Source organism: Acipenser ruthenus, chromosome 9 (genome assembly GCF_902713425.1).
Source record: "Acipenser ruthenus chromosome 9, fAciRut3.2 maternal haplotype, whole genome shotgun sequence".
In the NCBI taxonomy this organism is placed as follows: Eukaryota; Metazoa; Chordata; class Actinopteri; order Acipenseriformes; family Acipenseridae; genus Acipenser; species Acipenser ruthenus.
In genome coordinates, this window is record NC_081197.1 from 15,511,474 (window position 1) to 15,539,057 (window position 27,584).

At 42.6% G+C, this 27,584-nt stretch overlaps 1 protein-coding gene across 5 annotated transcripts in view; it reads right to left on the reverse strand.

The window, feature by feature from the left end:
* LOC117405965 (serine/threonine-protein kinase DCLK1) overlaps positions 1 to 27,584 on the reverse strand; it is a 104,221-nt gene that overhangs the window by 28,540 nt on the left and 48,097 nt on the right. For all 5 annotated transcript variants that reach the window (XM_059031230.1, XM_059031229.1, XM_059031231.1 and 2 more), the window contains exons 4-5: positions 23,395 to 23,494; positions 19,019 to 19,135 (exon numbers count right to left, since the gene is read on the reverse strand). In XM_059031230.1, the coding sequence (XP_058887213.1) occupies positions 19,019 to 19,135; positions 23,395 to 23,494 (217 nt within the window). The remainder of the gene's footprint in view (positions 1 to 19,018; positions 19,136 to 23,394; positions 23,495 to 27,584) is intronic.

Sequence of the window (27,584 nt, forward strand, 5' to 3'; positions counted from 1 at the left end):
GTTTCACAAGGAGCAGTTTAATTCTTGAAAACGCTAATCTACATATAGATAGAAATAGGAGTATATGGGATGGGCAGGGTTGAAAGGTCAGATGTCAAAGCAAGATTAAAGCCAGTAAAGGCAGATTAAGAGTCTAATGAATATAACGAGCAGCAGAACCCAGAACCACTCATAATTATTACAAATACCATAAAAATAGCAAAGACATTTTAAAAAAAGCTATTTAAATGGCATTTGAAACTACTTACTCTCTAAAAGTGCATGTTCTACTTCTGGTTTTCTTTTTCAGTCACGACAATTTTGCGTTAAATAACCACCTTTATTAAAATACAAATTTTACAGATCTCCAAAAAACATTGAACCCAATGGTTGAAGAAAAATAATGTAGAATATAAATAGTTGGAGCACAGCCTCATCCTTCGAAGCCTCCCGGTGCTGCCTGCTAAAAAACTAAGAATAAAATAATAAATCTATGTGATGTGTTTATCCCGGTGAACAAAAAATATTAGGCAAAGGAGCATCGTTCGTATACCCTTCTCTCCCCTCCCTCTGGATGAGGCTGGGAGTGAGGTGGTGGTGGTTGGGGAGTGAGGTGGTGGTGGTTGGGCAGTGAGGTGGTGGTGGTGGTTGGGGAGTGAGGTGGTGGTGGTTGGGCAGTGAGGTGGTGGTGGTTGGGGAGTGAGGTGGTAATTCGAAAGCAGGACTGAGTTTGCGATGTAGGTTTATATACCTTATAGGTTGATGGAAACTTTCTGGTAATTGGCTTGTAGATTTGACCAATAAATGAATGTGATGTACTAGGAGCTTGTATTAATGATACTATAGATTTCTTGCCTGAAAGCCTTGCAAGCTTTATATTAATTATTTGTGTTGGATAAAAAATAAAAAATAAAGCTGTATGTGCCAGCTAAGAAGATAATTACACACAAGTACACTTCTGCTATTGTCTGTAATGACACAAATGTTCTTTGTATTAACAAACTGTGGATTGAGTGAGAAGGGATTTTAGCCTAGATGACAAATAAATGAAAAACAGATGGACGTTTATAATGGAGTTTATATTCAAATTTTATTAAACAGGGAAAGATCACGTGACCCTATCACTGGGATGGCTGCTTGCTGTTTGAGCTCCTGCTACCACTTCGCGATTTTCATTTATAATCGAACAATTTACGCTTCTTACATCATTTTCTATATAAAATTATCTACTTAAATGGCTACTTCACACAAGGGAACTGTTGCTTCCCCTCAATCCACACCGGAGGGAAAGCATATGAAGAGGTCGCTGGGCATCGATGATTGGGCATCCGCTTGGCAGAGGTTGCACACACATTCCGTGGATCAGTTCAGGAATCAATTAACGTGGCTTTACGGCCGGCAATTCAAAAAGTAACCGAAACAGCTACTATCCTCAGCGCTCTTAAACAGGAGGTTGCTGATATTGCTTCCTCTATGAGAAAGCTAACTGCCAGGCAGGATATCACCAGAGCTGATCTTCGCATTGATGCTATGCAGGATAAGATGGTGGAACTTGAGGACAGAAATCATCGCTGTAACGTCAGGCTGGTGGGGCTTCCTGAAGGGGCTGAAGGCGATGACCCCATCCACTTTCTTCAGCAGAAAATTCCACATTGGTATCCGATCCTGAGACCCTCCAGCACATCGAGTATATGCAGGTGGCCCTCGGGTTTCCAATAAACCTGCACCATGATATTTCAATGCCTTTGTTATACTGATCGACAATGACTCCTCCAGCCTGCTTGGAAATCTGCTCCAATCATCGTGGAGGAACAATGCTGATATTTCTGATCCACTTTGACAAATGTTTAATGTTGCACAGTGTTAGAGAATCTGAATTGCAGATAATAGAAACATGTTTCAGTCCAGTTGATAACAGCTGTTCCAAAACATTAGCTGTGTTTCCACTGCTAGGACCACGTTTTGGGACTGTTCTCAGTAAAAGCCTGTTTCAGTGATTGCCCTCAATTAGGTTTCTGTGAGCATGGTTAGTACAAGCTGTTTTTGAGCAGGGTTGTTGTTTTTGAGTTTATAATGACAGCATTTCTGAGTCATTCTGCTGGTGGAACAGAAGTCACCTGTGCACCTCAGCACAAGCAGTGGAAAATAGCTTTCCCAGGTGGGAACTGACTACAGCTGTAAATGAGGATAAAATAGGATACAGCAGATGAAGTAACAGCTAGGTAAGCCTGATCCAGCACTGTGGAGGCTGTACAAGAATGAAATTGGTTCCATATTATTAGATTTTGCTGTGCTCATTAAAAGGTATCCACAGACCAACAACAACGTGATTAAAAAAAAAAAATATGTCACCACTTGTGGTGAATCTTGATAAGGATTTCCTTTACTTAAGTTATTGAGAGAAGCAGAATCATGCGATATACTGAATCTAACATTTAAATACAGCAATCTAGTAAAGTACAAAAAAACCCCACCATAATCGCTAAGGTATTAGCAGAATAGAAAAAATCATTTTGTATCTCACACTTACATGTTTATATGTACATACAATGCATATAGGTTATGATAGGGGGTCCCAAACCTTTCCAATTCATGACCCACCTGAGTAGCCAGGTCATTTTCTGGGATCCATGTCCAGTGAGACAGTGTGTGAAAAAGCATATTCAGCACCAACCAAAAAAGTGCAGCAATATAAAGTAAGAATAAAAGTTTAAAAATCAGTTATTTATACAACATGACAGATAATTATTATAATAGTAACTGCAATAACTTGCTGTATTTTATCAAGTAAAACAGAAAGGCTACCAGTACACATATAAAACGTCTGTCTCTCGCTAAGCACTTGTAATACTACAACCTGCTTTCGCTGCAGGAACAACCTTGTATTTTACTGCTTTAAGATGAAGATTACCGATAGAAAAACAACACGTACAGTTGCACTTTGGCTAAAATTTCACTTAGTTTCACACAATGTAACAGGTATGTGAAACATTTAGTTAGCTTTTTAAATAACTTGAAATATTTAGTCAAAAGAGTTCAAATTAAAAAAATAAATAAATAAACCCTAAATCTATTATTATTATGGCTTTCTTACACACCCATGTTTTTCGTTTCTGAGGCTTTTATACTAGCATACTTTTGTTTTGCAATTCTGTGCTTATATAAAAAAAAATACATCATTATTATTGCTGTGCAGTGTGAAAGGTGTGCTTGCTTTTTTCCAGAAGTCTATTCTTGGATTGATGCTAGAGGACCCTCAGATCAGTTGGTATGTCCATATGAAGAAAAAAAAATGTATGCATGTATGTGACAGGATGGCTGCATGGTAGTGACATCAGCCCAGAAGCAGGAACTGAAACACACAAGCAAGGTACTCGGGTTCAAAGCGCACTGCGACGCTATGTTTACTTTAACAAAAATAAATAAAATATTTTAACAAAAAGAAAGCACAGCTCACAGAGCAAAAATAAGAAAGGCAAACAAAAACAGGTCTCACACACAAAATCCAAACAAATACGGTCTGGAGCTTCCAGGACTTTTGTTTTTGCTTTCAGTTTCGTTTTGTTTAGCTTTGCATTCCTTCTCCCGTCTCACACACGTTCCTCCTCCTCCTTATATATTGGTGACCTTCTGCATGTGGTTTTGTGCTATGCTGGCAAACAATAAATAAAATCAATCATAATAATACAAAACAAATACAAGCTATACACAGGGGCGGGGGTGTACCCCGTTCTAAAATAAATAAACAAACATTTGTGCAGGGCTCCTGCCACATATGGCGACCTCAGGCGAAGCAGGACAGGCGGCGACCCTAGGCGAAGCACAGCAGATGCCCCTGAGCAGAGCGGGCATGGCATCCTTGAGTGCAGCTGGTGTGGCATCCCCGGGCGGTGACGTACTGGCATCCCCGGGCGGTGACGTGCTGACATCCCCGGCGTGCTGGCATCCCCAGACGGCGCCGTGCAGGCATCCCCGGGCGATGCAGGCTTTGCAGCCCTAGGCGGTGCAGGCGTGGCAGCACTAGGCAGTGTAGGCATGGTAGTCCTCCCATGGTGGTGGAGGTGGGAGCGGCAGGTAGTCCTCCCATGGCGGTGGAGGTGGGAGCGGCAGGTAGTCCTCCCATGGTGGTGGAGGTGGGAGCGGCAGGTAGTCCTCCCATGGTGGTGGAGGTGGGAGCAGCAGGTAGTCCTCCTCCTCTTGCGCTGGAGACAGCAGTAACAGCAGGTAATCTCCCTCTGCTGGTGGAGGCGGAAACAGCAGGCACTCTTCCTCTGCTGGTGTATTGGGCCCTGGACCTGTGGGCTTCCCCTTCTTGAGCTGTGGATGCACTGGCTGCCCCTTCTGGGCGTAAGACGTTCTGGCTCCTCCCACTTGGGTGAAGGACGGTCGGGCTTCCCTCTCTTGGGTTTTGGAGGTGATGGGATCTTCTGCTCCAGCAGCCAAAACCATTCAGGTGCACTTGACACCGTCCCCTCCGAATAGGTCTCCCAGAAGTGTGGGTCTTCATAGGGGCAGTCCTCCCTGCACATGACACACAGGGGGGCCCCTTCAGTCCTCCACTGATCCTGTTCTGTTGCCCTGTCCGGGGTTCCCCGTCGGGTTGGATCCCGTGACCACCACCTCCTCTTTCCCTGCTCCTTCCACCACACCTCCAGTAGCTGCTGCTTCTTCTGCTTCCTTCCCATCCTCCAAAAAGTATTTTAAAAAAATGTCACCTGCAGTACCTGCTCTGGCCTGAGTCCAGGAGGCGCTGGTAGTGACGTGTGATAGGGCGGCTGGGTGGTAGTGACGTCAGGCCAGAAGCAGGAACTGAAACACAGGCAGGAACTCGGGTGCAAAGCGCACTTGTGCCATGCTGCCAAACAATAAATTAACACCGTCATATTTATAAATAAAATAAATCATAATAATACAAAACACATAGAAACTATATACGGGGGGGTACCCTGTTCAAGAAATGTATGAATTTGCACCTTTTTTTGTGAAAAGTAAATTAAACCGTTGTGTAAAAACGATAGTAACATGCTATTAAAAAGGTTATTTAAAGGACATTTCAAATTGATTCATTTGGCCCACATAGCAGGACTACAGAATTATTACCTTAAAAGACGTGGATCCCATTGCTTGCTAATGTGATGCACTGCCGTTACGTTATTCTGTACACTGTCCGTGAGATGAGGTTAAATGCTCTATAACCATAAATGCAGAAAATCCCTTTTGCATAGTGGTTAAGATGCTTGCTTGCAGTGTGCAGGTTGCCGGTCGCACCCAGCCTCTGCCTTGTTACAAACATAGTTAGCAGATGGTAATATTTTTGATCTGAGAACTTAATTTGATTAATCCTGATTTGTATTCTTTGGCTATGCTACATGCTTTCATCTCATTCACTTTGATTACACAGTCTTAGATACCCCATTACCAGATCAGTCTGTCAACCTGTATTCTTTTCAATATGCTTAGAATGAAGCCTTTTGTTCATGGCCAGGAATTGCAGCACTGGTAACTGGACCAGGGCTAGTTAACGTCATTATACCCTTTGTGTTTACTCCTGACTTACAGTGAATTATCTTTTATGATTATTTTATGACAGCAATGGATAATTGGATCCACAGCCACAGCTGGTAATTCCGTCTAACAGCAAGCACTGGATTACTAGAAATGTAATTAACAATATCCTTGAGATAAAAAAAGTGCTGAAAAATGAGTTTTGTCAGGCACAGTGGATTGCAAGTATTAAAAACTAAAAGTATTAACATGGATTTTCTCTCTGTTTCTTTAGCACTGGGCCATAGCGTTTGCTTCTTTTTTTTTTTAACTAAGGAACAAATACCCTGAGAAACATTAAGGGTCCTTAAATGACAAAGTCATTACAGCTTTGAAAATACCCTGTGACAGTCTGGCTCGCAGTGGTGATGTGTGATGACGTCACGGACCACGAAGTAACTCAAACCAAAACAGTGGATGGGCGGGTGAAGCTGAACGCAATTGCGTTCAGCGTATTTAATAAACAAACAAAAGATTTAAACAAAGCACCAAAATACAAAACAAAAGGGCACGAGGGCCAAACGAATCAACAAACAAACAAGTAAGTGTCGTGCTGGAGATTCCAGCACGTTTTAGCAATTGTTTTTTTTAAATGTGACTCGCTCTCTCCGCTCCCCGTACTCTCCTCTGTACACCCAACAACAAGTGCAGAGAGCTGCAGGTTTATATACTCTGGCCGAGGGATTAACTAGTTGGTAATTATCTTATTATCCCTCGGCCAGAGTCTGCACGCGTTTGGTAAGGATGCATGACTGTCAGCTAGTTAAATAATCAGTAGCTGATCAGCCATGCATCCTCACGGGGTTTTTAAATATAACAATAAAAGACGCGGCGCTTTTACCCGCGCCGCAAACAAAAATACAAATAATAATAAATAGGGGCGGGACACTCCGCCACACATGCCCCCCCTTGTGCGCAGCACACATGGCCTTTTCGGCCACCTCCCCCCTTAGTCCCCAAAGTCCCGGTTAGCAGTCCCAGCACAGGAACAGGGGCAGCAACGGACCAAAGGTGGCGGCCACGGTGGGATGTCCTCCTCCCACCCAAACAGCCGTAGCGTTCCAAAGGCCCGCGCACCGGCCGGCTCCTCTGGCCAAAAAATTTTTGGGGGTGGTCTCCAGACCTGCCCCCCCTTCTTCATGGCCGGCCGCTCCCCTCCGTGGGGCTCCGGCCACCCTTTCTCCTGCTGCTCTGCTCCTGGTGGTGGTGGAGACAGAGGCAGCTCCTGCTGCTCTGCTCCTGGTGGTGGTGGAGGCAGAAGCGATGGGGCGGATGCTGGCCACTCAGAGGGAGGCTGTGGCGGTGCTGGCTCCCTCTGCTGTGGCGGCTGGGCTGGTGTGTGCCGTGCTCCCTTCAGCAGCATAAATAGAGGCTGCTGGGGAACACCAGCATCCTGCCCTTCTCCCCCCCCAGAAAAATTCAGGGGGTTGAGCCTGTAACTCCTCCCCTTCTGGCTCTTGGGACTGCAGCTTGGGTCCTAGGGCTGTGGAAGCCCCGACTTCCCTCTCTTCGGGCTGTGGGCGCACCGACTCCTCCCTTTTGGGCTGTGGACGCACCGACTCCTCCCTTTTGGGCTGTGGACGCACCGACTCCCCCCTCTTGGGCTTAGGACGTTCGGGCTCCTCCCACTCAGGCGTAGGACGTGCGGGCTCCTCCCACTCAGGCGCAGGACGTGCGGGCTCCTCCCACTCAGGCGCAGGACGTGCGGGCTCCTCCCACTCAGGCGCAGGACGTGCGGGCTCCCCCCACTCAGGCGCAGGACGTGCGGGCTCCTCCCACTCAGGCGCAGGACGTGCGGGCTCCTCATCCCCTGGCTCCTGCTCTGGGCAGTCCTCGTCCTCATGCCCATAGGCAATGCACATGGTGCACCACCTTGGCTCCCTCTGCTTCCTCCTCACTTTTCCCCCTCTCTGCCTCCTTCTCCTCACCTTCCTCATTTGGGCTGGTTCCTCCTCCTTTTTGAGGCAGGTGAGGCAGGTTTCTTGATCCACCTGCGGCGATGGTATGGCCTTCAGGTGGATCCACTCCTCTGCAGTCTCCACCTCACCTCGATCAAAGGCCTGCACAAAGAGGGGGTCTTCATATGGGCACACCTCAGGGAGGTGCCCATACTCCAGGCAGGCGAGGCACCATGTAGCCCCTCCTTCCTTTAACTCCCTCTGATGCGCATGCCACCTCTCCATGTAGGCATCCACTTTATCCATTTTTTTTTTTTTTTTTTTTTTTCAAACACAAAAAAACACTATTTGAAAAAACGAACACAAAAAAAAACTTCCTTTGCTGTTCCTGGTCCGGCTGTTGGAGGCGTTGTTTGTCCCACGCAGGACACCATATGTGGCAGTTTGGCTCGCAGTGGTGATGTGTGATGACGTCACGGACCAGGAAGTAACTCAAACCAAAACAGTGGATGGGCGCGTGAAGCTGAACGCAATTGCGTTCAGCGTATTTAATAAACAAACAAAAGATTTAAACAAAGCACCAAAATACAAAACAAAAGGGCACGAGGGCCAAACGAATCAACAAACAAACAAGTAAGTGTCGTGCTGGAGATTCCAGCACGTTTTAGCAATTGTTTTTTTTAAATGTGACTCGCTCTCTCCACTCCCCGTACTCTCCTCTGTACACCCAACAACAAGTGCAGAGAGCTGCAGGTTTATATACTCTGGCCGAGGGATTAACTAGTTGATAATTATCTTATTATCCCTCGGCCAGAGTCTGCACGCGTTTGGTAAGGATGCATGACTGTCAGCTAGTTAAATAATCAGTAGCTGATCAGCCATGCATCCTCACGGGGTTTTTAAATATAACAATAAAAGACGCGGCGCTTTTACCCGCGCCGCAAACAAAAATACAAATAATAATAAATAGGGGCGGGACACTCCGCCACACATGCCCCCCCTTGTGCGCAGCACACATGGCCTTTTCGGCCACCTCCCCCCTTAGTCCCCAAAGTCCCGGTTAGCAGTCCCAGCACAGGAACAGGGGCAGCAACGGACCAAAGGTGGCGGCCACGGTGGGATGTCCTCCTCCCACCCAAACAGCCGTAGCGTTCCAAAGGCCCGCGCACCGGCCGGCTCCTCTGGCCAAAAAATTTTTGGGGGTGGTCTCCAGACCTGCCCCCCCTTCTTCATGGCCGGCCGCTCCCCTCCGTGGGGCTCCGGCCACCCTTTCTCCTGCTGCTCTGCTCCTGGTGGTGGTGGAGACAGAGGCAGCTCCTGCTGCTCTGCTCCTGGTGGTGGTGGAGGCAGAAGCGATGGGGCGGATGCTGGCCACTCAGAGGGAGGCTGTGGCGGTGCTGGCTCCCTCTGCTGTGGCGGCTGGGCTGGTGTGTGCCGTGCTCCCTTCAGCAGCATAAATAGAGGCTGCTGGGGAACACCAGCATCCTGCCCTTCTCCCCCCCCAGAAAAATTCAGGGGGTTGAGCCTGTAACTCCTCCCCTTCTGGCTCTTGGGACTGCAGCTTGGGTCCTAGGGCTGTGGAAGCCCCGACTTCCCTCTCTTCGGGCTGTGGGCGCACCGACTCCTCCCTTTTGGGCTGTGGACGCACCGACTCCTCCCTTTTGGGCTGTGGACGCACCGACTCCCCCCTCTTGGGCTTAGGACGTTCGGGCTCCTCCCACTCAGGCGTAGGACGTGCGGGCTCCTCCCACTCAGGCGCAGGACGTGCGGGCTCCTCCCACTCAGGCGCAGGACGTGCGGGCTCCTCCCACTCAGGCGCAGGACGTGCGGGCTCCTCCCACTCAGGCGCAGGACGTGCGGGCTCCTCCCACTCAGGCGCAGGACGTGCGGGCTCCTCATCCCCTGGCTCCTGCTCTGGGCAGTCCTCGTCCTCATGCCCATAGGCAATGCACATGGTGCACCACCTTGGCTCCCTCTGCTTCCTCCTCACTTTTCCCCCTCTCTGCCTCCTTCTCCTCACCTTCCTCATTTGGGCTGGTTCCTCCTCCTTTTTGAGGCAGGTGAGGCAGGTTTCTTGATCCACCTGCGGCGATGGTATGGCCTTCAGGTGGATCCACTCCTCTGCAGTCTCCACCTCACCTCGATCAAAGGCCTGCACAAAGAGGGGGTCTTCATATGGGCACACCTCAGGGAGGTGCCCATACTCCAGGCAGGCGAGGCACCATGTAGCCCCTCCTTCCTTTAACTCCCTCTGATGCGCATGCCACCTCTCCATGTAGGCATCCACTTTATCCATTTTTTTTTTTTTTTTTTTTTTTTCAAACACAAAAAAACACTATTTGAAAAAACGAACACAAAAAAAAACTTCCTTTGCTGTTCCTGGTCCGGCTGTTGGAGGCGTTGTTTGTCCCACGCAGGACACCATATGTGGCAGTTTGGCTCGCAGTGGTGATGTGTGATGACGTCACGGACCAGGAAGTAACTCAAACCAAAACAGTGGATGGGCGCGTGAAGCTGAACGCAATTGCGTTCAGCGTATTTAATAAACAAACAAAAGATTTAAACAAAGCACCAAAATACAAAACAAAAGGGCACGAGGGCCAAACGAATCAACAAACAAACAAGTAAGTGTCGTGCTGGAGATTCCAGCACGTTTTAGCAATTGTTTTTTTTAAATGTGACTCGCTCTCTCCACTCCCCGTACTCTCCTCTGTACACCCAACAACAAGTGCAGAGAGCTGCAGGTTTATATACTCTGGCCGAGGGATTAACTAGTTGATAATTATCTTATTAGCCCTCGGCCAGAGTCTGCACGCGTTTGGTAAGGATGCATGACTGTCAGCTAGTTAAATAATCAGTAGCTGATCAGCCATGCATCCTCACAGGGTTTTTAAATATAACAATAAAAGACGCGGCGCTTTTACCCGCGCCGCAAACAAAAATACAAATAATAATAAATAGGGGCGGGACACTCCGCCACATACCCTGAGAAACATTAAGGGTCCTTAAATGACAAAGTCATTACAGCTTTGAAAATTCAAAAAAGAGACTGGAGTAAATGCTTTCAAAATATGACCCATTGCACTTTATCTCAAATTTCATTAAATTGCAAAGTGATGAAAAAAGAGCAGAGGCATAAGGCTCAGCAGTCGCATAAAAGCAGTAAACCAGTCTTAATGAAGCCCTGCTGTAGCAGTAACAGGGGGGTGGGGCTATTGTACAGTATACCAAGTGCATGTGTTGACTGGCGCATGGAGATCCTCAAGTCAATGAAGAGGTAAGGTCATTCTCAGCAGCCTCTGAGTCATGAGAGAAAAAAAAGTGTCCTTTGGGACATGCACTTCCAGAAGAGCTTTCAGAACTGTGCAATGTGCTGCCTTAGGGATCTTTAGACTGTCACTTTCTGAATGTATGAGAGTGAAAAGAAACATTAGGTTACTATCATAACCCTGGTCCTGAAATAGAAATGTAACCATTACCGAATGGGAATTTACCTCCTAAAGACCTGAATCCTGAATATTGTATACCAAAGCTGCTCTTTGAGCTGGTGACGTAGTCGTGGCCCCTCTATGCCTGTGTTGTTTAGGTCGACAGGGAAGCTGCTCTTAACACTAGTCCCAAAACCAGGATTTTGAGGATCCATGACATTCAGTCTGTAGAACCTAGTGAAGGTATGGGAAGTAGCCCACACCACTGCATTGCATATGTCCTTGACAGATGCACCCTGGAATAAAGCCCAAAAAGTTGCAAGGCCCCTGGTGGAATGGGCAGTGAGCTATTCTGGAGGGCAGTCCTGACAACATAGTACGCCAGGGCCCGAACTGGGCAGAGTATATAGAGACAGGTTGACATGGAACGCCAAGATAGTCTTCGGCAAGAAGGCAGGATTGGTGCGAAGCGTGACCTTTGTCATGGCCTCTGTAACAATTAAGCAGGCTTTTGCAACACAAAATGCCTACATCTCACTCGCCCGCTTTGCAGAGGTGATAGCAAGCAAGAAAGCTGCTTTAAATGATACAAATTCCAGCTCGGCTAAATGCAGGGGTTCAAATGGAGGCTTCATGAGTGCATTAAGCACCACGTTTAGCCTCCAGCGAGGAACAATGTCCTTCATAAGTGGCTGAAGCTGCCAAGCCCCTTTCAAAAATTGCCCCGCCAGGAAGTGAGCTCCTGGGGAGACTGAGTCAATCTTGACATGTCAAGCTGAAATAGCTGCCAGATAGGCCTTTAATGTGGAGGAGGATTTCCCTTTGTCAAATAGGTCCTGCAAAACCCTAACCCCACTTGTACCCATACTGGGAATGCGTGGACGCTGCCCTGACATTCTGCAGGGTGTCAATAACCATTTTTGAAAGCCCCAGACGGCTCAAAAGCAGCCCTTCAGAGGCCAGACCCACAGCTGCAGGCTCAATGGGTCGGGATGCCATAAGGTCCCCTGTGCCTGACTGAGCAGGTCGTGGCATGTCGGCAGTCACCATGACTGGCCACTCAGGAGCTGCATCAGGGATGAAAACCAGATCCTCCTGGGCCAATAGGGGGCTACTAGGAGCACCCTGGCCCAGTCCTGCCTGACTTTCTCCAGACACAGCGGGAGCAGCGCGAGCGGTGAGAAGGTGTAAGATGCCTCAGGCCTCGGCCACTGGTGCTCCAAGGCAACTATTCCCAGCGGTTCCCCGCCTCCTATTATGGAGAACAAAAGGGGTCAGTGGGTTGATTCCTGGGAGGCAATGAGGTCTATCTCACCTTTCCCAGAAGAGGCTTACCACCTCGGAGTCACTAAAATAGCATCGAGATACGGTGGTTGTAATTGCAAGCAACAACAAGCCGAAGTGAGTATTTCTGTCCTGCACAATGCTGCTGAGCCCAGCAGCTGCTCTTCCTGCACATGTGTTGAGCACCACGTTACAGACAGGTGCATTGTAGCGGACAATGCAATCAAATCAGGTTATTGCTGGATATTAATATACAATGTTTAAACTTGTTTGAGAAAGTTTCAAGTTAATGTTTTCTCTCTTCCCCCCATCTCTTGGTCAAAGTAAACAAATGCAGCTTTGTGAAGCGGAGTCGTAAAAATTAATTTGCGTAATCACGAACTGAGATCTGTGCAAACAGGCAGTTCTGGACACTGAGGAGAACTGAGGTTCTCTTCAGCCCTCGAGAACGCGGAGAGGGGGGGAATAGCATCAATCACGCTTGACAAGACAAAGGAGCTTTGAGCGAACTGTCAATCATGAGCTGTGGGCAAGGCCAAGGAGTGGCCAGAGACGAACTGACCAGAGTTTAGGCACGTTGTGTGACACCACCCATGAATTCAATGATCCAATCAAGACGGGTCGAGGTTTAATTCAAAAGACTGGGACAAGGTCTGAAACAATGTTCTGAAATGTGTTCTGAAAGTATCTGAAATCTGTTCTGAAATCTGCTCTGAACTGGGGATAGAATCAGACACGACAATGGCTAAAATCATGCCCTGAGAAGGCTGATATCAGCTCTGAAGAGGGCTCTGCTTTCTGCCCTGCGAGAGACTGAACCAGGAAACTGAACTGATCCAAAAGCTTGTCTTTGTTTTATTTAACTGCTTGAAATCAACTATGAAACAAATTGAAGCAACTAGCCAGTAGCTGTGCATCTGCAAGGTCCTGTGGCCCGTACGAAATGATTGCAACGAGAACAGTTTTACAAACTACATAACTTTTCAATTGCATCGCATTCTTTGAACTGAGACTTACGTCCGATCAACAGAACCCATTCCAGCTGGAAACCCTCAGACAAGCCAAAGATAATGTTGCAAGACTATTGAAAATCAACAGCTACCTCCCTTTGAAAAGAACTATTGTCTGCTGAGAGCCGACGCAATATAATGCCAACAACAAGCAAAGTACTGTCTTCTTTTCCTACAGTGGAGAGAGAGATGGGAGAAACTGCAGTGTTCTCATGACCCTAAGAAGACTGACTTCCTGGTTGAAAATCGATAAGTATTCAACATATCATATATTAAAGAATTTTATGACTCGATAAATTAACTGTAGCTAATGCTGTCAAGTTAGTGGATAAACTGTTCTAGGAATAGAATATAACTTCCTGTTTTAGAGTGTGCAAGAAATGTATTTTGTTTGTTGAAATGTGTAATTCAAAGGAGTTGCCTAATAAATGCAGAAAATTTGATCATTGCCCCATTCCTGCTTTAATTTGAACATAGCATCAATTGAAGTTGATAACATATTGTCAGTTTGGTAGATCACGTCTAAACTAAATTAACACAGTAAAAACTAATTTGATAAAACGAGAAACAAAATAAGCTCCAGCCGGAGCTATGCAGCCTGGGGGTGAGCACAAAGTCAGCCAACTTATGTTGCTGGATCCCTGGGAAGGAGTGATTCGAGCCGCTAGCTTCACGCGGGGCACAAGGTCGCAGCTGGATGGAACTAGCAACAGGTTGTAGTGCACACAAATACACGTAAATAGAAAAACTATTAAAGCGATTCGCTTAATATCACAAACAAAATGTGTAAAAAAACTTTCACATAAACTGCGAAATATATACAGATATAAGCAACAGTTGTACTTATCTGAACAAGGCTCTCTGTCAAGTCAGTCCTGAAAGGAAAAATGGCTCTAAGATCTGTGAGCGCAGTCCTTTTGTTCCCTTAGGGGCGGGGCCACGACTGCGTCACAGGCTCAAAGAGCAGCTTTTTTATACAATATTCAGGATTCGGGTCAGGGCACTTAACTTTGCTGTTCATTTAATACACCACTCAGAGATATCGGCGCTGTGTGACTGAGGCGTTTGCACTGTGACCTGTCTGACAGTGAATGACTGTGGTTAATATGAGGCTATGCACCCAACGAAGTGGCCGGGATTGAGAAAAAAAAGTACCGGAGCAATGCTCCGGTCCCTCCAGCCCCACCACACCACTGGTCATAGACCCTCATCAATTCATGTGTTTACTATGTCTGTAATAATCCTCACTCTCAAGTTGTTTCAGTCTGGATGAGATGCTATATAAAAATGAATCATGGATTTCTCTACAATTCTGACGCAGATGCTTTATACTCTTGAGCCTAACTGGTATTAAACACAAACTTGATGACAGCTGCTGCTTGCTGCCTTTAGTGTTTCATTCCTACACATCTCAGTAGCGCACTGTGTGGTTTTCACACTATTAAATTCCAGAGCACGCAAGACTAAGCCTGTGATTGCGTGAGCAGAAATGTGGCTGTGTCTACAAAACCCCCTGATATACCATGACTGCACAGCCTCTTTAAAACTGTATGACATGTTTTAAAAATGATATAACGTATATCTGAATGGCAAACATTCTAAATGGATTTTTAAAATGCTATGAGTCCTATAGTCTCTCTGTTCGTGTATGTATATTTATTACAGCAAATCTACAACAGATCAAATGGAATTTAATTAAAACGCTGCAAGATATGTTCACTTCTCACCTAAAGCAATCCCTCATATGTTCATAGCTTTATTTAATAATAACTGTCAACCTAGCTAATCTGTTTATATCTAAAAAAAAAAAAAAAAAAAAATTTCAAACTGCCTTAAGCATATTAATGTTAGATATTCTATTACTGTACCACAGTTTGTAATTATGTGACTCTCATATCTTAGCTAATCTAACATAATAAAAGCGAATGTTAAAATAATGCTCTTTGATTTTAAATATATGATCTTACTACATGTATATTTAAGGTGACCAGATTTTCAAAGCTCCAAACCGGGACACATTATTAAATAATTGATAAGACTAATTAAACAATTTAAATATAGGCTACTTTAATGTTTATTTAAATAGCCATCCTCTCACTTAGTAATATCTTTTTTAAGCAGCTAGCTAATTTCAGTACACTCCTGGAGGTATAATTTGTGGCTAATTTAGTTTAAGTAGACATATTGTGTTATATGTATTGCATACTTTTATATTGAGTTTAATAATAATAATAATAATAATAATAATAATAATAATAATAATAATAATAATAATAATAATAATAATAATAATTAAAAATACATTTACGTTTTGGCAGGTTTTTTTTCTTTTTTTCTTTCTTTTTTTACTCACTGCGTCAGGCTCTATTTATTTACGTTGTTGATGTGGTTTAACCTGCTGGATTCAGATGCTTGCAACCTAACTGCTCTGTCTGGGCTAAATCCCGCCAGAACTGAAATTACCATATTACACACAATTATAGATTCATAGAGAATATAAACGAAATGACAACGCATGGCGCACTGAGGAATCAGCACGTACGCCTGTGTTAAACACTTAATAAAAATAATGTTCTTGACTACCCCGGTACCTTGTTTTTTTTTTGTTGTATTTTGTTTTCCCTGCAGGTGCCATAAACTAAAAGCGGTTGTTTAAGTTGTTTTGACAAAAGCAAAGGTTTAGAGTGTGTTGCGCGACATGAAGTGGCTGAAAATCTGGACTTTTTAAAGATTCTGAGCAAAATATCGGGACACCGGGACCTTTCATTGAGAACCGGGACTGTCCCAGCTAAACCGGGACGTCTGGTCACCGAATGTATATTTTAAATTACACACCGTTTGTATTAGAGAAACTAAAGGAAATATAACGGTTAACATGTAAGATTTAGAGGTTGAATTAATAACCATTTTTGTTGCCTGTAGCCATATTTAAGGCTAAATGTAAAGAAAAATGATGCAGATTTTGTAGCTAGTAAAGTTCATATATTACCCCAGCTCAATAGGTTATATCTTTTTTTTTGTTTGTTTTTTAACAAAACTACCCTTCAGTGAAGTGGAGGAAATAGCTGCTCATTTAAGCTCAAAAAACAAAATTATATATATACAGTGCCTTGCAAAAGTATTCAGACCCCTGACCAATTCTCTCATATTACTGAATTAAAAATGGTACATTGAAATTTCGTTCTGTTTGATATTTTATTTTAAAACAATGAAACTCAAAATCAATTATTGTGAGATGACATTGGTTTTATGTTGGGAAATATTTTTAGGAAAAATAAAAAACTGAAATATCTTGCTTGCATAAGTATTCAACCCCCACACATTAATATTTGGTAGAACCACCTTTCGCTGCAATAACAGCTTTAAGTCTTTTAGGGTAAGTATATACCAGCTTTACACACAGTGTCAGAGTGGCCCATTCTTCTTGGCAGAGTTGCTCCAGGTTGTTCAGGTTAGTTGGATAATGCTTGTGGACCGCAATTTTCAAGTAGTGCCACAGATTCTCAATGGGATTGAGATCAGGACTTTGACTTTGGGCCACTGTAGGACATTCACCTTTTTGTTCTTGAGCCACTCCAATGTTGCTTTGGCCTTGTGCTTGGAATCATTGTCTGGCTGAAAGGTGAATTTCCTTTCAAGCTTCAGCTTTTTAATGGACTGAAGCAGGTTCTCTTGCAGTATTTCCCTGTATTTTGCTCCATCCATTCTTCCTTCAATTTTAACAAGATGCCCAGTCCCTGCTGATGAGAAGCATCCCCACAGCATGATGCTGCCACCACCATACTTCACTGTAGGGATGGTGTGTCTTGAGGCATGGGCAGTGTTAGGTTTGCGCCACACATAGCGCGTTGAGTTTTGGCCAAAAAGCTCTATCTTGGTCTCATCTGACCACAAAACCTTTTCCCACATCGCAGCTGGGTCACTCTCATGCTTTCTGGCAAACTCCAGACGTGCTTTCAGATGGTACTTTTTGAGTAACGGCTTCTTTCTTGCCACCCTCCCATACAGGCCAGTGTTATGCAGAGCTCTTGATATGGTTGACTGGTGCACCATTACTCCACTCCCAGCCACTGAACTCTGTAGCTCCTTCAAAGTGATTGTTGGCCTCTCTGTGGCTTCTCTCACAAGTCTCCTTCTTGTTTGAGCGCTGGGTTTTGAGGGACGGCCTTTTCTTGGCAGTGCCTGGGTGGTGTGATGCAGCTTCCACTTCCTGATTATTGATCCAACTGTGCTCACTGGGATATCCAAACACTTGGATATTATTTTGTACCCTTTCCCTAATCTATGCATTTGTATTACTTTATCTCTAACTTCTGTAGAATGCTCTTTGGTCTTCATTTATTCCTTCAGATTCACAGCCTGACCAATGATCCTTCAACAGTGGGGTTTTTATCCAGAAAATATGACAGCAACTTTAATGGTTCACAGGTTGAGGCCAATGGTAAGGTAATTGTGTCCTCGTTAGGACAATTTCTTTCATCGGTGTAAACTGGGAGCTTCTACAGGACAGGGGTTGAATACTTATGCAAGCAAGATATTTCAGTTTTTTATTTTTCTTAAAAATATTTCCCTACATAAAACCAATGTCACCTTACAATAATTGATTTTGAGTTTCAGTGTTTTAAAATAAAATATCAAACAGAACGAAATTTCAATATACCATTTGTAATTCAGTAATATGAGAGAATTGGTCAGGGGTCTGAATACTTTTGCAAGGCACTGTATATATATATATATATATATATATATATATATATATATATATATATATATATATATATATATATATAAAATGCAGAAGTAGGAAGCACTTCCCATTTAGCAAAGATGCTAATGGGTACCTGCATAACAAACATGGAATATTTGCAGCCAGGATTTTGCAGCAGTATTACTTTCTTGTACCATAGCTGAACTTCAATATGCTGCAATACAGATGTATGTTTGTACCATTCTGAATTAAACTACAGTTACTGTAGCAAATGTTATCTATACTGGATATTTTATGTGTCCATCATCTCCTCATTCAAAGCCACGTTTTTATTTTATTCTGCAATAACACTGAAAATGTTTGCAACTCAATTGCTCACAAGAGAATAAATGCTATTCTATAAGCAGTGCTTCTGGAACACAGCACAGACACCAGACTTGTTAGGCCCAACACTGTTTGATCAGGAAGTGACAACCATATATGGGAAAAGCTCCTTCCTGGTTTCTATGACAACCAGGATGTGTTTTGCATAAGTACTCAGCATTGCACTTCTTTTGACATCAATTCTCAGGAGCACTCGGGGGGGCAAAGATGTTTTTTCTTTAAAATGTAAAATCCAAAGATATAACTCTTCTGCAAGGTTATCCTGGCGGCACTGTTAACATGTTTAGGGGCCTACACCTCGACAGGGTCTATGCCATGCAATCACACAAACTTAATTATGTTCATGCTAGTAAAACCTGCTGTTCAGGACACAGGTAGAAGTATGAGAAAACAAGCTGAAAAGCATTAAACTAGGGAAGCAGTTATTCAAAGTAGGCCGTTAATTAACTGTGACTGAAAGGGCCATCTGCTGCCAATGCAAACTTACAGCATCTCACCATCTGGAATGCATCCTTCTGGTACGGCACTTGATTAAAGCTTAACAAGCTACGAAAGGAAATTAAACATTTATTCAAATAACCCTTTGGTCATTCTTTAATTATATTTCAACACCAGGTGAATGCATTCTGCAGCATTAACACTTTTTTTGTCTAAAGCTATTTTCTACAGTTCCACTGAGATTCCTGGTGTTCTAAACACACATTTTAAAAGTAGATTCATCATTTTTAAAAAAGGACAAAAAACTAAGACATTCATATAAGTCCAAGTGTTAATGTTTCTTACCTGAGCCTGTAGAAGCTGGGGACTTGCTACGCCTTGAGGAGCCCGGGCTCTTAGCAGTACTCCTGCCTGGCACCGTCGCTATTTTATTGTACGAAGTAGATTTCACCACTCTACATTCTGTAAAAGAAGAAAGCTAAATCATTTGAGTTTACCCTTGGGTAAAAACAGTAGGAGGACAAACCCTCCAAACCCACCTTGTACTATTAAATGAAGGGACTGGATGAGTGTGAGCTACTGCAGTTCTTTGATTCAGATCAAGACTCTACTGTATATCCACACACACATACCTTTGCAAGCTGACTGAAACAGTCAACTTAACTCCTGATTAAATATTACTGGCGTGCACCGCAGTTATGATTTAATGCAATACCTTCACGGAACACTTTAAATTCTATACATGGTCGAAGTGAAGAGAACAGGAAAGATCAACAGTCCACATTCTAAAGGCAAAAAATGGATGCATTTCTTAGCTTGAGGAGTCACACCAAAAGGCGACAATAAATAACTGCTGGTCTAGTGCCATTTCCACATGAAAGACCCGGATTCCAAAGCGACTGGGGTGAGCGAACGGAAAACTGCAACACATTTTGTACAAATGCTTGAGGTTGAGGAAACGCAAGGATGTGTTTTCTTTATGCTGACAAATCGAATCATTTTCCTCTTTAAAAAGACACAAATAAATGGGTCTATTTTATTGGTTTAAACCACCATGGCTCAAAATACTGTCGCCATTAAATTCATGAACCTGCACAACCACTGACTTCTTTCTACTGTATTCTGAATTTGTGATGTCACTAAGGGGCTCGATACAGGATCGGCAGCAGGATTTTATTAAAGAGGTCTATACTGAGATGCATTGTTGTTTTGATCAGAAGACCCTACACAATTATTTATATCACACACTACATACTCATTTTCTAATATCGTTCTGATGAAGACACACACGTCTATTTTGAAATATTGACCACCCTACCCGGTCAGAGGGTTAATTTGTTCAATGTTATAATTACCAGCAACTTGGCTGAAACAGAAGCCTGGACAGGAAGAATCAAGGTAACTTCATGTGCATTATTCCACTGCACCGATTAACTCTCTACTATTCCTCATTTCATCATGAGTAAATCCGTTATTTTATGAGTAATGATCAGTCAAGATCAAAGCAGCGATCAGATAGGATTTTTTGCACTCTGTACAAATTGTGCAGTCCATTAGTGTCTGTTTTTATATTTAGATTAATGAGGAAATTGCAACTTAAATCGTATCCTTCTATAAATTGGTTCCCTACTTTTCCTACTGCTGCAAGACTGGTAGTGGATTTAAGGGTTGTTATCTGTCCTCCATCTTTTCAGGAATCCTAGCAAAATCTTTGCTTTGCACATGTAAAAATGTCAAGTACAGAATTGAAGCACAATGCTCTAAAATGTTGCCATCTTTACTGCTTCCAGGTAAACTACTGAACATGAGCAAAGACATGGCATCTTTGCAACAATTCCTTAAGAAATAGCAGACAGATCAAACCGGTAAACAAGCCGACTACAACCGTCATCTTTGTGCAAGAAGGAGTAGCCTTAGGAGGAGTCAGGAACCAATCGAATCTCTCGATAACTCCTTGAACCAATTAGAGACCATCAGTAATTATACAGAATGTTTTAAAGAAACAATCCCCCGTTTACTACTGTACTCGGATCATTAAGGTCAGAACACGGTTTCATGCAACTGTCACTTAAGACACTTGGTGAACCATTACTGTCAATGACATATTCAGGAGCACAGTGCCTCTGACAATTAGAGTAAAGCTGGGCATTGCAGGTTAATGGGAGTACATCAGCCCACAGAAGAAATGAGGACAATTAAAATCGATGCTCAAAACATACAGCTAGCAGATCCGAAAGAACTGCATCAAGTGACTTTTTTCCTTAAAATGCCAGGCCTAGAAAACATCAGCAATATACTTTATTTTCAGTAACATGGCCATGCTTGAAAGCCATTTGATTAAGAGGTATTTAATTTGTACCGCACACACTTAACAGGATTATCTGCACATCAACTGTTGCTTCAGAATGATCACTGTAAACACAGCATTTGAAATGCCTGCATTAGAAACAAACATTAACGTCACAGTGATCTGCCGTGCTAATTTATGTAGGCGGAATGATATTTTAAAGCTCTGCATAAAAACTAAAACATTTTAAAAGCCTATTGTTGCTGTTCTTTCATGGTGTGAAAGTATGCAAGCTTGGAAGATTTGTAGTTACGTAAATGTAAGATTAAAAAGGTAGTGAACAACAGCAACATTAGTCCTAGAGCTAATTCAACCTGGAATAACCTTCTAAGTGCTCTAGTCTAAATAAAAAGTCCAAATACATGTTTATTACTGAACACATCATTAAAGAATGCGCTCTTCTAGAAAACATTTTGTTGCCTTTTTAGTGTAATATGGAAGGCTAGTTTTTATATAACAGACTGGTTAAACCTAATGGAGCATCCTCATTGTCTCTTGTCTTTTTGATTCTAGGTCAGCAGTACTTCTTAGTGGCTCTTTTAATTCACCCCAGGCTTTGTTGCAACTACTCCCTTAATTACTGAACTGAACAGTCCTTGTGCAACTACGCACTTAATTGTTGAATTGAGAAGTCCTGGGCCTTGTTCCAATATGTCAACAGCCCCTTCCTTGCTGATATAATAATACCATCACCTTGTGACAGAGATCGAATGATTCTTGGTGTTAGATCTCCCTCCTGACCTGCGAGGCAGCTGCATAGAGGGAACAGAGTACCCTGCACTAAATGGCACGACAGTTTATTCCCAGGGTTAAGTGGAAGTCGACCATCTAGAAAGGGGGCAAAACTCAATGACCTGGACGGGAAACGGCGTGGCATCCGTGGATTGGAGGAGCGGATGCGCTCGTTGACCAAGGGGTCATGGGTGACGTTATAACAAGGGGACGTAGTGATGTGATCCGTTCCTTTGTGAATGGCTATGTTAAATGACCAGAAGGAGAACCTGTGCTGTGAAATGTGAGTGTTTTGTTTGTTTTTGTTTGTCAATAATACTGTTTGTGATTATTTGGACGGCTAACACGATACGGAGCTGTAGCCAAAGGCGACAGAAATTGTTTAGTTTCTCATAAGCTTTGCCATATATTTTGATTGAGTGTTTGAAGTTCTAGATGTTTTGTAACACTGTCATTTAAACTAAGCTGTATGCAGGACATGCATATCCACTGTTGCTACTGATAGGTGTAGTTGTTCATGGTGAATGAAAAGAGGAGGCAAGGTGGGAAGGTGAGAACGGATGAGAAACAGATTTAAGATGCTTTCTTCTAAAGAGCCATGTGGTGTGAGAAGAGGGGGCGGACAAGAGCAGAGTTCTGAAGGACAAAGTGTCCCTCTACAACATCACTCAGTCATGAAGAATTCAGGCGTGGGAAGACAGCAGTTTGAGAGCTTGCAAATAAGTGTTTATTGCAGAGACAGCAGGTGTGCCCACTGTACACTCCTGGTTACAGGAAGCAATTGAAACACACACATTCATCATTAAACCGAACGGATAGAAGGTAAAATAAACATCTCTCCATATGTAAATACTTGTATAAAGATAATGGAAAATTTAGTTTGAGATTATTACACCAATTTTTTGATATAATGAGATTTATTTATTTATTTATTTTATTTAGTCATCGCCAATGGTTTTTTACCCAGGTTTTCTCCCCAATTTGGACTGCCCAATTGTTATTTGTATCCTGGTTCAATGCTGCAACCTCCTGGCGACTCGGGAAACGGAGGCTGGAACACGCGTCCTCTGAAACATGCTCCTGCCATCCGCCATTTTTCGCACTGCGGATCCACAGCGAGGCCACCAGACCTATAGTGCCGGAGGACAACACAGATCTGATGGCTCCACTGCAGAACTGCGGGCGCCCTATCGGCCACAGGTGTCGCTGGTGTGCGGTGAACCGTGGATTCCCCTGCCGACCTAAGCCCTCCCTACCCGGGCGGCGCTCTCCCAATTGTGCGCCGCCCCCAAGGAACCCCTGGTCACAGTTGACATTGACATGGATTCGAACCTGCGATCTCCAGGCTATAGGGTGCATCCTGCACTCCAAGCGGAGTGCCTTTACTGGATACGCCACTCGGGAGCCCTACGACAAAATAAGATTTTAATATAGACACATTACTAGTTTGAATGAATGTGTTTTATATTGTAGGTTTCCCACCAAAACATTCCCAAATTTAAAATTGCCTTCACTCCCAAATTATAATTTTGGATTGCTCCCAATTCGTAATTTTATATGCAAAAAATAATTTTATATAATTTGGGAGTGAGGAAAATTAATACATTTGGGAGCTCTCCCAGATGTATACAGACAGACTTACCACTTTCATCAAGAAGGAAGTCATCCTGATAGCGGAACTTCTCTGGTCCACACGCAATAAAAATATCATCTTCTCCAAAGAAATCCTGAAGGCACAACACCTGAAGAAAGAGAGATGGAGCCTGATCCATTAAGAAGTTTTGTAACAATACAGCAACAAACAGGGTGGCTCATCTTTCTACCAGTAACAACACACAACTTTAAGAAGAATGCAGTACTCTAAGGGAATATATAAAACAGTGTTTACATATATAGACCCTGTGATCTATGACTTAAACTGGATACAGCCTGCTTTCAGCAAAAGATGAACTCAGATGTTTTTTATTGTATTGATTTATTTGGCAGACGCCTTTATCCAAGGCGACTTACAAGTGTTACAGGGCAGTACAGGGTTACAATGCAAGATTAACATTTAAATACAGTATAGTTTACAGTAAGTGCAAAGAATACTACTAAAATACAATATGAAATAGGATGCAACAAGTTAGGATAACAACAAGTTATATCTACAATGACATATTGCTAGTGGAATAGTGCAACAGCTGAGGATCCAGTAGCGTGGTGCATAGGTCAGGCAAGTCCAGTGCACAGTCAGAGGGGTAGAGCAAGATATAAAGCAGATAGCAGTTTAAAAACTCACTGGGAAGGTGTTACTGGCAAGATCAAAATAAAATTATACTGGACTGAGAGGTGGTGTGTACAAATATGTTATGCAGTTTCTGCCTGTGCTTTGTGGGTTCAAAATCTATAATTACTTTCTAGGTCAGGTATATAGTTGCAACCTAGTTTTCTCCACACCAGCAACCACATTGGCTATATAACTGGTTCAGCCCTGTTTCTGTATCACTCTTGAACCACTGAACTCCAGCTGTGACAACAGTGTGACAAGTGCCCCTGCCCTTCAAAAGCTAAAAGTGGATAATAAATAAATAAAATATACAATTAAATACAGTTTTACATATTACAGTTTTACTTATTTTTACAGTTTTTGCAACTTTACATTACGTAATGCATTTGAATTTACCAGGTAACAATTACCAGTAATTACCATGGTTAAAATATACATTAGAAAATGGATCAGAAATTTCCTTTAAACTGATTGGTCAATATGAGGTCCCTAACCATCGGTAAAGCACCTTGAATGTTATCGTTCAAACTACGTTCAATCTCTGTTCCAAGTTAATTTCTGTATTTTACCTTTTTTTCTACTTGATGAAAGAAAATCTCTTTTCTACAGCAGGCACTGTGCTCTCTTCTCTAACAAAGCCAGAAGGCTTTGAATAAACTTCATGAACACACTGTGAACAAGTCACTGAACAAACTGAATAACCAGCATTAACACAGGTAGGCTACTAGATACTTTTAATTACTATTTTTATTTGCTAATACATTTTAGGATATAACGGTAACTTAAATATTGAAACTTAAAATACACGAACCTGCCCTCAAACCCTATTTTTTTTTTTAAAGTTACCGGTACTTTTATTAATTTACATATTTTACAAACAGTTCAAAACCATGTTTGTTTTTTTGTAGGGGGTACCTGAACTGAAGAACAGCTCAATGGAATATTGAGGAAAACGTTTGTATTTATGAGCAACAAAAACTATTGCTGCATAAAAATCACACAAAAAAACAAAGAAAAACTTGAAATGTTATTTCTTTTAAGGTATCTATTGTCTAATAGCAATACAACTGTCGGGCCTTCAACGGCACGAGGCAGGCCTCACCAGACGGTAAAGCCATTTTCTTCTGGTTCTATTGCTAAAGTATTGCAGCTATTACTGTGTAACAGATCAAATAACAGGTTATTATCTCATTAATTAGGATACTCTGTAATTACTGGTAATTGTTGCTTGGCTAATATAAAGTGTGACACACATGTTTGAATGTCACTTTCCCACTATTCCCATATGCATCCCTAGCAAGGGCTAATAATACTACCTTTAGTATTTGCATGTTCCAGATCTATATCAATAGCCAATGCAAATACTGGTTTCCAATGTTATTTCTTCAGGTTGATGGGATATAGCCTGGAGCATCTCTTCAACGCATGCTGGTCAAAGTACCACCTGGTCAATGTCATGGTCACCAACACATTAACAATGCATGGTTTACATAACCATGGAAATATGAAGTCACTACCATAAGACATGAGGTTTTCTTGTACCCATAATCGAACTTGATGAAGCCAATATCTCAAAGCATTAGGTCTTTATCATCAGGAAACCAAAAATGTCACGTTACCCCCCAATATACTGTAGCAGCCAACTTAGGTCACAGGTCAAAGTGAAGGGTGCTATTAGATTTTGTCCAAGGAGTTTCCATAACACTGAAAATTTGAAGTTGCCAGCTGAAATTAATTTAGAAGTAGTAGGTGTGGTGGCAGTCCCGGGTTTGCAAATTCACATAAACTCTCCTTACAGGGATGCTCAAATGATTAATTTCAAAATAAACTGCAAGGATGAAACAGAGTCCTCTAGTTAATAACAGTGAGTTATGGGTAAAGGCAATTCTGTAGCTTTATTTAATTACAGAATGAGTTATAACGTGTTATATTTTCTGTGCTGTATATACCCTATTTAGATAATCCTTTGAAAGTATAGATAAGGAAGTTTTATTGCAGCCTGGGTCTGTTACAGGATGCATGTGCTATACTCAGCTAAGCATTCACTGAATGCAACAGAAAAATAAACTAGAAACTTAGAAACTCTCATAGTGCAATTACATTGGGGGACTTTTTTATATTTGTTCTTTGTCAGGTCAATACATCTTCAGTACTGTAAATGTACATTGAAGGACAACAGCTTATCCCACGTTTGACGTCACACAGTAGCTCGCGGTCAGTTATAGTGATTCATCGGAACCGGAACAAGATTCCTGTCCTTTTCTGTGCATAAGCTTCATTTGTATGGACAGACACATGCCTGGAGCAACAGCAGGATTGGCTCCAGTTCTTTTTTAAATTTCAGTGGTGAAGTGCATGTTCTTTTGTGCAAGACTAATATCTCCATGGCAATGCTGACATGAACAAAATGACTGTAATGCCTCTCTGTAAAGCAAAGCTATTTTGATAATGATTCTCTTTTAAAGCCGAGTGCTTAGAGGAAATGGAAAATGTTCTGATTTGAAGGATTCTGTTTTCTAAACTGTACTGATGTCATTTTAGCAGTTGCATCCAATGAACACAAAACAACTTGATTCTCCTCTAGGACTAGATTTTTCTCAAGTTGCGCAAGAAGCTTCAGGCTTTGAAATGGACAAATACTAAGAATATGATAACCAAGTAGTAAAGTTAACAGGATAGCATATCATTTATATGAGAAATAGAAGTATTACAATGATTATAACTGTACATTTACAAGTTTGTTGAGCAACTAATTAGTTTTTCTTGACAGGCTTCAGGTTTTAGTTTGACACTAAAATGTAAATTTGACATAGAAATGCAAGAAGAGACTGGTGAATAGCCACCACATTCGTGTACTCTCAATAAGTTTCATCACAGTTTCAGAAGCAGTAGTCTAGTCACTATGTGTAAAAACATGTGACATACCATACAGAAGTATGAAGGACAGAGTCTCTTTGTACCTCAGATTCCGATAATATATTAACTTGTGATAAAGAATGTCCTTAGGAGAGTTGAATCACAATAAGTGGTTCTTTACAGATAAAAAAAGGTAAAGTGTGACATACAGATACACAGACATACAAAACTTGTACAACTGAGTCATTAAATCAACCTTCTGGTTTGTGTATTACTTGTTTTTTTAACATTAGGACCTAAGTAAATCTGGTTTTGCATATTACAGCACACCTGTCCTGCTTAACATGAGTAAAGACTTTGATAAATCTGCGCCTTATTGAAAGTGGCCAAGTTCTTTCCTACAAGGTGAAAAGCAGGTGCGAGTATTCACCACCTCTGGTACATCCCTGGTTTCAGGGCGAGGGTGATCACTTAGGCACATACAAGCACCTGCAATAATGATCAATTGAGAGTCTGCAAAATGAGCTGCTTATTCTGCAATGATAAGCACATAGAGTTGCTTCAGGGAACCTGAGTGGGGGGGTTAGATATCTGCAGCAAAATCTGTTCAACGCATTCAAGACTTTTGTTCCTTATGGTAACGTTACTGTAATAATGGAAAAAAAATATTTACAAACACGTTTGAATTATTAAAGTATTAACCAACT